The sequence below is a fragment of the Mus pahari genome, chromosome 2 (assembly GCF_900095145.1).
Source record: "Mus pahari chromosome 2, PAHARI_EIJ_v1.1, whole genome shotgun sequence".
Classification (NCBI taxonomy): domain Eukaryota; kingdom Metazoa; phylum Chordata; class Mammalia; order Rodentia; family Muridae; genus Mus; species Mus pahari.
Window position 1 is genome coordinate 53,491,734 of NC_034591.1, and position 14,670 is coordinate 53,506,403.

A 14,670-nucleotide genomic window follows, 5' to 3' on the forward strand; every position below is an offset into this window, starting at 1 on the left:
ACACACACACACACACACACACACACACACACACAGAGTACAGGTGTCTATATGTAAAACTTGGATGACAGATGGAAAAGCCCACTGGTCATCGTAGGTCTTTCTTAATAGAAGGTCCCTCAGCCTCTGCGAGTCTGTCATCCCCGTCTCCACATCACTGAAGCCATCCCTTTGTTTATCTGCCCACTTGCTTCAAATTGCTTCTTTGTTTAGTCTCTGTTTAGAAAGCCTTCACAACTCCCTGCCACTCAGTCCCTTTGTTGGGAAATGTAAATTGAACGTAGCTTGTAAAGACTTTGCTGAGGGTGCACAGCCTGGGATGCCAGGGCACAGACTTATCCTCCCCACTGTCACGGACAGCAATAGACAGAGGGGCCCAGGTCTCTGCCCAGGCACAGGGAGAAATGCCAGTGCATTCCAACAACAAAACAAATGTCACCACCGTGTTTTGAACGTGTTCTCTTTTGGCATCTACCGTGTAAACGTAACATCAAGACCTGAAATTTTCCTGATACATTTAATTCTTGATCATACTAGAAAGAGAGCAGCCATATGAATTTTAACTATCTCTGGTTCTGACTTGTAACGTGGAGGTTTTGAGGCCCAGCTTTGCACCTCCTAATTGGTGAGTTGTCACAGAAGTTGACTGGAGCCATCCTGGTGTGGCTACTTAGCTCCATGTTTAAATGCTGTGCAAAATAAGAAATCATGCCTGCTCTGTGGTCTCTTCTTTTTCTTTTGTAAATGAATCAGCGTGCCAAGCATCTACTGATTCTCCTCTCCTATTTCAGAGCTGTTAGATAACCTAAACTTCAGTTTTATTCCCAGAACTTACTGCTCAGAAGGCAGAAGGCTATGAGATCTTAGAGTCTTGGGGAGTTGGGAACTCTGCGTTCTGGTTCTGGGGCCATCGCCAGCCTGCAGGGTGACCTGAGACAGGTCACCTTAGTAGTCACCTTTATAATGGTGAGCTTCGCAGCTGTGCACCTCACATCTTTCATTTTCTCTTGATGTTACAGTAATTATAGTGAATGCCTACTATGTGCCAGGTTTTGGGAATGCAAGGACAAAATAGAGGGCAAAGGTCTTCCAGCTAAATATTGTGCTGGGATGACAGGAAAAGTTATCAAAGGAGGTTTCAGAGTAAGGGTGTGTGTGTGTGTGTGTGTATGTGTGTGTGTGTGTGTGTGTGTCTGTCTGTCTGTCTGTGTGTCTGTCTGTGTGTCTGTCTCTGTGTGTGTGTCTGTGTGTATGTCTGTCTGTCTCTGTGTCTATGTGTACGTCTGTCTGTGTGCCTGTGTGTGTGCCTATGTGTGTGTGTGCCTGCGCACATGCACATGTGTGGTTACCAATGCTGTCTCAAGACAGTAGATAGCTAAGGTCCCTGTAGTTAAGAATTCATTCAGCACTAGAACTGTGCACTCCCACAGAGGCTTGTGCATAATTCTAGTCTAAAAATCACAGTCCAGGAAGAAAGAATGAGATGTCTCTGCCCTCAAGTGGAGGAAGAGATGGGCCCTGAACACGCAGTTGGGAATACAGATGGTGCAGGCTGCGGTTGTGGGAGCATAAAGATCTGCATACTGTACCAGAGGAAGTTAGGAGAAGCATTTGGAAGGTGACGCTTAAGCACAGGCCTGACAAAGAAGCGGCCATGTGTGTGGAGAGAGGGGAGAGGCGCCTACAGAAAATGCTCATAGATCAGAGAGAATGGGAGAGCAATCGATGCTATACTTCTTCAGCTGTCATTATGTGGTGGCAAGGGGGGAGATTCAGAAAGCAATAAATAATGTAAGTAAAAATTGGATATCGATGAACCCAAATTTGTATAATCCTCATAGATTATAGTGATTAACTATAGTCTAACCCTTCTAAGGCACACTTTTCACAATTACATTACTTTATGATTTATGATCGGTGGGGTCGATTTCATTCTTAAAACATTCTTCACAATGAAAGCGTTTCCATTGTGGCTTTCAAGTTCATGAAAATAGACTGAGCTCTCTGTTTCTGACTTCAGGGCCTGTCACACCACAAGACCGCCTTACTTTGGTGAAGGAGATCGAGTCGATTATCACTTCATTTCCCAAGAAGTTTTTGACGAAATGCTGAGCATGGTAAGGCAGGTCCCTGCTTTTCTGTTTTTGTTTTGTCGTTTGTCTTGGTTTTGGTTCGTTTTTTACCAGGTAAGAAATACATGCTCTTTGCCAGGAATCTAAGGAAACAGTGGTTTCTGAAATGGTAGAGATGAAATGTTTGCACTTTCTCAGTCTGGTTCTGTTTGAGATGTGCTTGTTGTCAAAGGCGATACACAGTCCTTTGCTTCAAATACATTTTCTTAAGCACTTGTTTCTTCTCTGCCTTCACCTGGAAGGGACTCCTCACAACTTGGATGTGTTTTCCCAGTTGTGAGTACACGCTAATGCAGTGCATACCCACTTCCAACTCTGTTAGAAAAGAAAGAGCATCTCCAATCACCATATCTCCTCATGCTTTCCTTACACCACACCTCGTAGCTTTGTCTACACCAAAGTCCTTCCTGTCATCGAATGCAGCACTGAGGACCAGTGAAGGACCAGTCTTCATTTGTGCCGTGCGCAGTCAGCACTCAGCCAGGAGTACTGCATCTCTTCTTTCTCTTTTCTCCCTCCCTTCTTTCTCTGTCTTCACCCCCAAACCATGGGCCTGCCATAAACCTCCATTGTGCACAATCACAGTCATCTAAGCTTGGGCCGTGCAAGTACATTAGCTTGGTTTTGCACAGCTGACTACTGTGGTATATGCTCTTCGGGCTCATTGTGTACTCACAGAGAAGAGCACGTGAACAAGCCCCACTCGCCCATCAGCTCCCCCATAACCTTGTCAAGAGAACGTCTCAGACATCACAAGCCTCTCGTCTTGGGGCTGTATTTTGACAGGTCTGCTTGAGTTATTAAGAGTCTTCTAGAAGAAGTCTTCTACCAGCCTTTAAAGGAGATTTGAGGTGTGTCTTCACTGTACTAAGAAGCATTTTTTTCCTCAGAACCCTAGGATGAAATCTTCCTCGATCCCACCATGGATATTAAATTCTGCTGTTAGAGTGGGACACACACTCCCTGGGAGTTTGGTTTATCTGTTCTCCACCCGCACCATCTGCTCCCCAATGTGCATAGCTTATCAGGTCTATAATCAAGTTAGTCTGTTTCAGTCCCCAGTCTAGGAAATCGATGCATTTCTAGGCTATATTTAGCTTTACGGTTTAATGCCCCACAGAAATCCCCGCGTATTTGAGAAGCACTCATTTTTCCTGTCTCTGCCAACACGTGTTACTCCGATGTAATTCCCATCAGAGCTTCACCTCTGAGCTCCTTTTCTTTAGCGTGAGTCACTGTTTCGTGAAGAAAGCTAAGCCAAGAGAGTCATAAATCCATGATACACTGTCAGCCCCCCAACCATGCCCACACTGTCAGCCTTCTGCACATAGAACACCCCTCCACGCACCACATGCCCACACAGCCTGACTCTCGCAACAGACACTGTGGCCTGTCCACCCCCAGCTGCCGACTGTGAGTGGGCCTACCTAGCCACGGTGACAGATAAAACATATGGACCCCCATCCTCTCCCATGTTCATGTGTCTTTTCAACCTACACTTTCCTATAATCAGCAAACTATTCCTCAGTCCACAGTCCACAGAGAGATACAGCAGGCCTTTCTACACGAGCTGCACTTACTCGAGCTCCCCCGCTCCGGTAGAAATGCAACCACTGGCGGCTTCTGTTGTATGACCATTGCTACTTTCTAGGAAACCCACATGCACTGTGTGCCTGGCCAGAGCTGGGGAATTGCATCATCTCAAGGCTTAACAAATCAGTTGAATGAGGTCTCTTTTATATTATATGTACAGTGCCAGGTCTCTTCCAACCATGCATGTTTCCAGAAAATGTTTATGAGAAGTAAACAAACATATCTGAAAAATAATTCAGATATGTGTACATTTTAGAGACAGAGCACATGATAGAGCATTAGCTCTCCAGAGAAACAGAAGCAGTAAATAGGGTGTGTGTATGTATTTGTATAATCTCTCTTTTGCACACACACACACACACACACACACACACACATACACACATAGTTACACATGTGCATGCACACACACAAAGACACATACATATTTATGCACATACATATATGTAGAGAGAGATTGGCTTATTAGAGTATCACACAAGTGTGGAGATTGGCAAGCAGGAACCTTCTGTGTGGGCGGGCAGGCTGGAGACTTAGGAGATCCCGCAGTAAAGGTGAGGTCCAAGGCTCACCTTTCTGTTCCATACAAGTCTTAAAGGGATTGGATGCAGCCCACCCACAGTCCAGAGCAGTCTGCTTCTTCCAAGTTCACCGGTTTCAATGTCAACCTCACCCCCAGTCACTCTCCAAGTTGACCCATGAACTTAATCATCACACATGGTAAACACACTAAAGCGTGAAAGGTGAGCCATAGCTACATTGCCTACATTCATAGATGTACATATTTAAATGCATACATACATATGGAAAAGGACATGCGTTGGTAGGTTTTTAACTTTGATTGTAATGATTTTCCTCACCAACCCCAGCACACATAGTCCCCTGAAGCCCACCCAACCTCAAAAGGCACTCTGTGTCTCCTGCCAAAGCTCTCTCCTCTGGCAGATAGCCAGTCTGTCATCTATACACATCTGCAGAGCATCTGGAGCCAGGAGGGTAGCAAGAGACTCTGGGGCTGCTGCTGCTGCTGCTAATGACGGCAGCATTAGACTCCCACCTGCTCGCTATTTTTAATGATGCTCCCGCCATTTGATGGGGTGGGGTGCACCCCTGAACATTATTTATTTTAAAGTCATGCATTTCAGAAGGCACATTACTAAGGTCAACCAGGTTTTTCTACTGTTTATCAGCTTTGAAGTTTAGGGTAGGCCTAATGGATTAATAAATATATCATCAGAGAAAAAGTTACAATTTGAAGGGTGTGTTCTTTTAACCTACATTTTCTTTTCTTTTTGTAAGGAATACAGCTGACACAGGAAATGGGCTTCCAAAATATACAGAAAGGGTGGTATTTATATTTAAATGACTATAGCACAAGCAACAATTTTGTTGACTAACATTTAGGGTACTTTCAATAAAAAGCCATCTTTACAAGGAAAATCAGGCTAGATCTATTTTTCTTTTGTCTTTTCCTTTTTCCCAAGCTTTTAGGATGTCAACAGCCTTCAGGGTTACTCATTGCTCATGGCTTATCTTGAAATGCAAGGAATTTAGGATTGGGGTCCTTGTCTAGAGGCCTGGGAGGCTGGCATAGCTACAAGGGAGAGGGTGAGCCGTTAGTTTTACTCCCTCCACAAGGAAGGTTTGTGTGGGAATGGGTCAGCAAGCACCATGGCCTGATCTACCAGAAGCTTCCATCCCATAACCCTCTGCAAACATCCTGTCAGTAGACGGGTTCAGTAAACCTTCTTTTCATAGGTAGACGCATGAAGAACCCTGCCAGAGCTTGGCTGTTCCACTGTCCCATGGCCCTGTTGCTCTTCTGCACTTCCTAACAACTTTTCAGTTCTATAGAATTACATGAGAGTAAGACATTAAGTTATTTAGTCATTACATTACAGCAACTGTTATGTTCGAACCTTTGTATTTTTTTAATTCCAGGGGAAATTTATTTTAACGTTTAATTATGGCAATCACAATTATGGATTAAATAGGGACACGGTAGAAGGTATTGCAAGAGATGGATTAGCAAGCTGCATTCATATGGAATTGGAAGTAAGTATTTTTCATTCAACTGTGAGCATGTGGTGTGTGTGTGTGTGTGTGTGTGTGTGTGTGTGTGTGTGTGTGTGTTGAATGTCTGAAGTTGGGGCTACAATATCGGGCTAACATACTGCTGGAAACAAGAGGAATGCTGTAGAAATGTCAAGTAGTAAGCTGATTGTCACCGTGGGGTAAGACCCATGAAAGTAAGTGACAAGATTTAGATCACAGCCCCATTCAAGATGTATTGCCTCTTATTTCCTCAGTAAAGTACCCCTTTGTCTTCACAGTGTGTCTCTGTTTATATGAAGTGGGTACAGGCATGGGTGGCTCCCTGTGCCCTCCGGACTGTGTCAGCCTCAGTGATCACCCTGTTCCTTCATTCTCCATGGAGCTGAGTAGGTGGTACTGTCGTTTGGCTTTGAGTGTTCACTAGATGCAACGCCTTTATACTTGTGGCAAGTTAGACTTGCAGATTTCCAGATTTTTGTCCCTCCCCTATCTACCCGCTATTCCCAACAACTTTCTCAAATTAGAACGTACAGACATTTTTCCCAAAATTTCAAACCAGAGGAAACCCTTGAATTTCCCACCCACTAGCTTGAAGAACATTAACTCAACTAAATTAGCCAGGTCTTCAGTGATGATCAATGTTCTAACATTGCTTTTGCTAAGCAATATAACTCTTATAATCAGACAAAATAAATTTAATCAAAACAAACGTAAAAGAACGCTTGACAAGGCTGTACTTTCCCGTTGACTGATCGCTTGCTTCATTCTCCTTTGTCACGTCACAGAGGAGGAGATGGTGGCCCCCATTTGGCTGACTGTCCCCGCTTCAATGGAGCTGGGCACACTTCCTTTAGCTCTTTTCCTTTCTGCATCATTATCCATTCTTATCTCTTTGCAGTTGGTTGGTTCTGCCTCTTTAAGAGGAGTCTCCTTTACTGTTTTTTAAATTATTATTATTTAAAAAGATCGGTTCTAAGAAAGTGTCTGCCTTGGACAGAGAAACAAAACCTCATGCGTAATTGAGTGCAGCTATCTTCTTGTGCCCCCTTTTTTCTGGCTCGACAGTTTCTTGAGTGATGGCTCCTGTTCCCTGTTTTTGTTTTGTTGTTGTTGTTGTTGTTGTTTGTATGTTTTTTCTCCCCAAGAGCTCTCCTCATTTCCTAGAGTTCAAGTCCCTAAACTGTCTTATTTCTCCCGCTCCTCCCCACCTGAAGTGTCTTTTTCCAGACTGCCCATGTCACCTACTCTTCGAGAAACTGTCTTAAAAGCAGCCTGTATTTCTTCCCATGGAATCATTAAACCAAGGACTCTGAGCTTGAGTTAGATGATGTTAGAACTGATTTGAAAGGGCTTCACAGTCCACTGGGAACAGCTCTTCCCCAGCCCTCCCCTCCCCCTCCCAGCCCCTTGGGAAACTCATGCCCAGAGAGTTTTGAGGGATGTGTGCAGAGTCCTTAGGAACTATAGAGCTGAAGTCACAACGCAGGTTACAGACCACGCCCCTTCACCCCGTGGTCACCTGCTTAAGCACAGTATGCTGACTTTGGTCTGTCCCCTTCTGGATGGAGGCTGTGTGGAACCACAAGGTTGGGGTTTTTGTTGTTTGCGTATTTGCTGGACAGTTAATTACAACCAGTCTTTAAATTTTGCATCTGTGAATGGAGGAAATGTTGGAGGCAGAAGTTGTGGCCCCTAGATGGTAGAGGCTCGTACTTTCCAAACAATAGAAAAACAAGGTAGCTTTGATGGTTCCAGCAGCGGTTATAGGAGGATCTAATTACCCAGAGAAGTGACAGGTGACGTAGATGCGCGAACTCAGCCAATGACAGTGGTAGCAGGGTCTAGCCTCCACAAAGAAGATATGTTTTAGACAACACTCACTCATGTTTGGCAACCCCTTCCCCAACTCCCCTACGTTCAAGGACTGTCTTTCTGGCTGTAGGACTCTGATCATGGTACTAAATTTTAGATAGCTCCACCTCTAACTGTCTATCCTGTGGTACCAAGGTGATGAATCGAAGAAGAGCACCATGGGAGCCTTTTTTCCCTGGGAAGAGCTCTGTCTTCTAGTGCTTCAAGGATGCCCGTTGAAATATGGAATCCAATTACTGTTCACTAATAAAATGGCAATACTGCCCTATTTTATGCCCAGCAATTTTCTTTTCTTTTCTTTTCTTTTCTTTTCTTTTCTTTTCTTTTCTTTTCTTTTCTTTTCTTTTCTTTTCTTTTCGTTTGTGGTGCCCCTGAGTTGTCACATGTTCCCACAGTGATGTCCACAGTGTAAACTGTTTCTTACCTTCTTTAAACACCTAGGGTGTAAGAAGTTTGAAATATTCCTATTTTGAGCCTCGATATATCTTGGTGGTGCCTATGGACAAGGAAAAATATGAGGGATACTTGCGGAGAAAGGGATTGTTCAGTCGCGCGGAAATCGAAATTGCTGTCTCCAGGGTGGACCTTTATGTTAAAGTTAATCAGAAATATCCAGGATATTTTGATGCAGTAATCAATTCAGGTCAGTAATGCCCAGAGTTTTATTTTTATTTTTTAATATGTTTTCATGTTTGAAGTATACAATCACTGCTGTATTAGTCAGGGTTCTCTAGAGTCACAGAATTTATGGAATGTCTCTATATAGTAAGGGAATTTATTGTAAAGACTTACAGTCTGCAGTCCAGCTAACCCAACAATGGGCAACTGTGGGTGGGAAGTCCGAGAATCGAGTAGTTGCTCAGTCCACGAATTTGAAGCAGAAGCCAGAGAGAAAGATAGGGAAATGGTTGAAAAATGGAACTTTCTATATGCTTTTAATTATACTACTTCTGTATCCATGAAAGAATGGTAAGTACTCTGTACAGTCAAGGAGAGACCTTGGTGGGGTGAGATGGCTCAGAAGGTGAAGATGCCTTTGCTTCCAAGCCTGATGACCTGGATTCAGTCTGTCGGACTCATGTTGCATGGTGGAAGAAGAGAACTGACTGGCTTTTGTTTTATTTTGTTTTTCTGTTTTTTTTTGTTTTTTTGTTTTTTTGTTTTTTGAGATACAGTTTCTCTGGGTAACCTTGGCTCTCCTGGAACCCATTCTGTAGACCAGGCTGGCCTCAAACTCAGAGATCCAGCTGCCTCTACCTGGAGGTGTCTACAAGCAGATCTCTGGGTTTCGGGCCAAACCTGGTGTACATAGAGAGTTCAAGGCTAGCCAGGGCTAGACAGTGACACTCTTTTTCAAAATAAATAAGTGAATTTTAAATGAATAAATTAAATAAACTCTTAATAGCCTTTTGGTGAGATGCTGGGTAGAAAGGGAGACATTTATTACGTTGAGCCATATGATATTGCTAGTATTCCACTATTATGCAAATGACAATTTTATATAGTTCATTTAATCGTTTTCTCAAGCCTCTAAATTGGGTTAACGTATTGCTTATCTATATTGGTTTTATACTGCTGCATACAAATGCTCACAGTTAATGCCTAAACCAGAGCCTGCTCAGCCTGTTAGCATAACAGGACTCAGTTATGTGCTAAGATTAAGGTGTTGGCTGAGCTGAGATCTCATCTGAAGACTCTGGGGAAAAACTTAGCTCCCAATTACCTGCTCACTGGCAGAATGCAGTTCCTTGAGGTATGGGCCTGAGCTCCCACTTCTTGGCTGGCTGCCTCTAGAAGGCTGTGCGTAGCTCCTCGAGGTTATTCTTTAGTCTTATCTATATGGTGCTGGCCACCTTCTAGAGAGCAGAGAGCAAGTTGAGTGTCTGACTTTTGTTCTGTCACCAACTAGACAAATCTATCCTTCCCTGGCTATGATCTGAGTGAACCACCTGGGTAATCTCCCTTTACGGTCACTTGTGCTGTTGGTCACCTAAACTGTACCGTACATCCCTTTTGTGTATAATGTAAAATGTTCATAGGCATGAGTTCTCTCCATCTCCATAGGTTCTGCCCACACTTGAGGTGGGGCAGGGGAGGTTATAGGAGAGGGAAATGTGAGAGTCATCTTAGAATTGTATCTAACACAACAGCAATGGAAGGAATGTAGTGATCCAGTCAGTCCACTCACCATTGAACAGTGAGTGTTTGGACATGGTTGTAGCACATTCAAATGTTCTGTTGTTTGTTGTAGATGACCTGGACATTGCCTACCAGAAGCTCAGTGAGCTCATTAGAGAATACCTGGGATTGACTGAGACCGATGCTAAGACCTTGGCTCCAGCTGCAGGTACTAGCCTATCTCCTTTGTACCAAATTGGTTTTCCATGTAAAATAAGGCAGCCTTGTTCTTTTTGGTTACTCATTAGCTGGGCTAATGCTGGCTCACAGTATTTAATTCCTACATTTTTTTTTCCCCTGGGATATACGAATCAGCCCCTCTGGATCTGTTAATGATGCTTGATCAGGGTGTGGCAGGGGAGGGGCTAGCCCTACTGCTCACTTGGTCAAGCTGCTTAGCTGTTGCAGGCTTTGGTTTCTTGTTCTGAAGAATAGATACCACACTTCCCTCCTGCCTCGTGGGTCCTGAGCAGCAAATGTTGAGGGACATGCAAGGGCATTGACTTGAAGTCTAAGAATTCAAAGCCTAGAAATTTCAGGACATGACTATTTTGAGATGTGTTTGATCTGCTTGTCCCTCAAGTTTGCCTCACACTCACTTGGATGGCGACTTACTAAAAAGTATCTGGAGAAATTAGAACCTTGTGCTAAAAGGTATGTAAAAAGCTGTGTCAAAGGTATGTAGCTGTTACAAAAATTTAATGGTATATAAATTCCTCAAAAAAAAATGACAACTTTAGTGTGATTCAGCTGTTTCACTTCTGGATAAATACCCTAAGCCACTGAAAGTGAGATCCCGAGGAAATAGACACCCTGTTCATAGCAGTTCCATTCAGATTAGCCAAAAGTTGAAGCCACCATGGTGGTCCAGTGATGGACGGATGGATAAAGAAAGTGTCACGTACATGCTTTGATGTTACCTCATCTTAAGAGGGAAGGAAGTCTTGGCACACAGTGGGACATGAATCTTGAAGACAGTGTGGTGAGTAAAGTCGCCGGGTCAGAGCAGACTAGATCCTGTACAACGGCATCTCTATGAGGTAGTTAGAGAAGTCAAGTGAACAGACAGGAAACAGGCACCTGATGACAGGAGGCTGTGGGAGTGGAGCGCTACTGTTTAATGGGTAGGGTTTACGTTTTCAGAATGAAATGAGTTCTGGAGATGGGCAGCGATGATAATTACACAACCACATTGGTGGACTTAATTAGTTGAATAGCAGTACCAGGAACAGTGCTGAACATGGTAAATTTTATATTTCACTACTACAGTAAGAAACTTTTCCAAAGGTCCCTCAGTGGACCAAAGTCCAATCACACACACATTATTTGCAAACATTAGGTTAACATTATTTGCAAAATGTTAGCCTAAGATGGTTGTTGCTTTGTAGAAACCTTGCAGCTTGGTGGTCCAAATAGGATTCTGCTTGCCTTGATGGTATTAGTACAGGCCGAGAAGGGAGGCCAGGCAATGACCTTGACAAGCACTAAAGCCCACTGGGCCCTTCGCAGTTTTGTGCACTCTCCCTAAGTCAAGTACTCCTTATATTTTGGACTGAGGTCTGTGCAGTACCAGTTACTCACAGGTAGGAAACATGTCTCATAGGTTAAAGGAACAGAGGTATGACATGCTAACTAGAAGATACTTGATGAAAGCTTGGTCTGTCCAAATAGGCTGCAGTGCAGGATACCTAGTGAGGCTGGACCTCCATGCAGCTCTCTCTTGAGGAAATATGGCTCCCTGTGCTTTAATTCTTTGCTATCCAAGCAACCTTGTGATCTTTAATTTGGTCCCCTGGGTGGACCTGGCCCCTGTGGGGGCTGTATCTTACGTGAGAACACGCTGCCCTGCTCCCTGAACCTGCCCCATCTCCCATTGTAAATTAATAAATTGGTGTGCTGGCTTTTACATCAGCCTCTTGTGGATTTGGATAAACAGTGATTAGTCCCCCGGGTAACAGAGAGATGTGTGTTTCTGTGTGGTGCTACTGAACAGAGGAGCAATGAGCAAGACTTGGCACAATGGCCTGCAGGCTCCATCACTGTATTCTGTGCCTATTCCTGTTTCTACAGTGATCAGGACCCTGACTATAGTGTGCAGTGACTACCTAGTAAATTAACAGGCAAGATAATGTGTGCATAGGAAAGTAGACTGCCATTTTAAAGTGTATAATAAAATCTTACTTATTTGGAATAATTAGGTTACGCCTATCTGATTTAATGAAAGGTATAAATTATAGAATTTATAAAAAAGTGTTATAACTTCTCAGAAACATTTACTAATCGAAACTGTGGCATCTTGTTATTGACTAATGAAATTCTACCTTGAACGTAGACAGGATGGATTACAATCAATCATCAGGTCTATATCAGAACCTTACTTTTCTAAAAGGTTTAATATCTGAAAAAGACTGTTTTCTTAAGGCAAAACCTTATCTCATGTTTACAGTTAATTTGCACAGGGAGTTATTTTTTCAGTTGATAATTAAAGATAAACTTCCACTTCAGTGGCATTGTAGAGATCAGACAACATTCAAGTGAGCATATTTGAAATTCTAATGAATATAGTCCTTATTAATAAGCTCTTAGGGCATCTCTGGTGGCCCCAGGAGTCAAGCCAGTGGCATCTGTGAGTTCCAGGACTGTAAAACCCTTGCCAAGGGGGAGGGTCACCTGGTCATAGGGTCAGTGCAGGTGAATGGGGCCTGTTCTGTTTCATTGCTGCTTCTGTAGTAAAATTCCCTGACAAAGAGCAGTTTGGAAAAAAGGCTTTCAGGTGACAGTTCATCACTGTGTGAAAGTCAGGTCACATCACATCCACAATCAAGAGAAATGAGTGCGTGCATGCTCGCTCGCTTGCAAGTGCTTAGCTCGAATTCTCCGTTCTCATGTAGCTCAGAACCCCCTGCCTATGGAATGGGGCCACGCACGCACAGTGAGTTGAGTTTTTTCACATAATTAACATGCAGTTCCCCACAAACATGCCTTCAGGACAAAATAATGTATACAATTTTTCACTGAGACCCTTGTCTTAGTCAGGGTTTTACTGCTATAAACAGATACCATGACCAAGGCAACTCTTATAAGGACAACATTTAATTGGGGCTGGCTTAAAGGTTCTGAGGTTCAGTCCATTATCATTAGCATGGCAGCATCCAGGAGCAGAGGAGCTCAGAGTTCTACATCTTCATCTGAAGGCTGCTATCAGAATACTGGCTTCCAGGCAGTTAGGATGAGGGTCTTAAAGCTCACATCCACAGTGACACACCTACTCTAACAAAGCCACACCTACTCCAACAGGGCCACACCCTCTAATAGTGCCACTCCCTAGGCCAAGCATATACAAACCATCACAATTCTCTTCCTAGGAAAGTCTAGGTTTTGTGTCAAATTGGCAAAAGTAAACATCATAGGCCACAGACATACTTGCCTTCCCATGAAGCTGTAGATTCCCTGAGAAGGAGCCAGCCCCAAGGAGGTGTAGCATCCTGGGCCTAACTGGGGCCTTGCCTCTTTCCCTCTGCTCAGAACTGAGCTATTCTGTGATATGTACCATATATATATATATATATATATATATATATATATATATATTAGAAATATATATATAGTATATATAATATATATGCATGTGTGTATATGTATATGTGTATATATATATATGTGATATGTGTAGATATATGATATACCATAGGATATGATATATATAATAATGTTAATATATTTTATATATAGTATATAATCTAGAAATTAAACATCTTAGTATAGAAATTTTAAAAAATAATTAGGATTTTAAGGGAAAGAAAGTAAAATAAGTATTTAAGATTTTATGAGAGGTTAGTCTGAAGGATTATATAACTGGATTGGATATCTGAGGCCTCAGTTTTCTGTCTTAAATTTAACTAGTAATCATTATTTCAAATAGAGATCAATTTAGAAAATCATCTTTTTCTTAAAAAAGAAAGAAAGAAAAAGAAAACCGTATGTAACATTGTGGCACATCATTGAAGTCTGGCTTGGAAAGCTAAGGCTTTTCACAGCTAAATTAAGAATATCTGTGTGCTGAGCCCCAGTACAAACAGAAATCTTATGTTGAGTAACATCATCTTTCCAAAAAAGATAATCCTGTGTCAGCGCAGTCTAAAGACAGTTCTCAGATATTTGAAGTAATGATATACAGCTTCATCCCTAGTAATTGTAAGTTGCCTGCTTGTCACTGGGAACACGATGATCATGTCCACCTAACAGTGAGGTTGAAATGGAATGAGAAAAGGAAGGCCAAGGTCAGCATCCTGAGGTCAGCATCCTGAGGTCAGCATCCACCAACCCAGCCCTGGAAACCTGAACCCTGGCCAAGATGGGCTAGGTGAATTACCACCAAATGCATGCATAAAGAGCTGTAGCTATACCGTGGTGATAAGCTTCTTAGATGTGCCGTTAATTTTAAGTGCATACCAATTAAGTATGACACAGTCCTTCTTTTCCCATAGTAATGTAGGAAATACTTGCTTTTAAAGCATGCAGTTAACAATATAGCTTCTATGAAAAGAATAAACTTACTTTATTAGCAACTTGTCTCCCCCTTCATAACGCTGTGACCCTTTAATACAGATCCTCATATTGCAGTGACCCCAACCATAAAATTAGTTTCATTGCTTCCCCATGACTGTAATTTTGTTACTATTATGATTCATAAATATCTGTCCTTTCTGGTGGTCTTAGGTATCCCCAGCACAAGGGTCATTTGACAGGGGTCGCGACCCACAGGTTGAGAACCATTGGTACAGCACCTATGTCTCAGTTTGTCACTACTTCTGGGGAGACTGAGGAAGTGGGACTAACG

At 42.8% G+C, this 14,670-nt stretch overlaps 1 protein-coding gene across 1 annotated transcript in view; it reads left to right on the top strand.

The window, feature by feature from the left end:
* Lrguk (leucine rich repeats and guanylate kinase domain containing) overlaps positions 1-14,670 on the top strand; it is a 110,110-nt gene that overhangs the window by 54,079 nt on the left and 41,361 nt on the right. The window contains exons 12-15 of the mRNA XM_021191105.1: positions 2,021-2,117; positions 5,667-5,780; positions 8,094-8,295; positions 9,904-9,999. Coding sequence (XP_021046764.1) covers positions 2,021-2,117; positions 5,667-5,780; positions 8,094-8,295; positions 9,904-9,999 — 509 coding nt within the window. The remainder of the gene's footprint in view (positions 1-2,020; positions 2,118-5,666; positions 5,781-8,093; positions 8,296-9,903; positions 10,000-14,670) is intronic.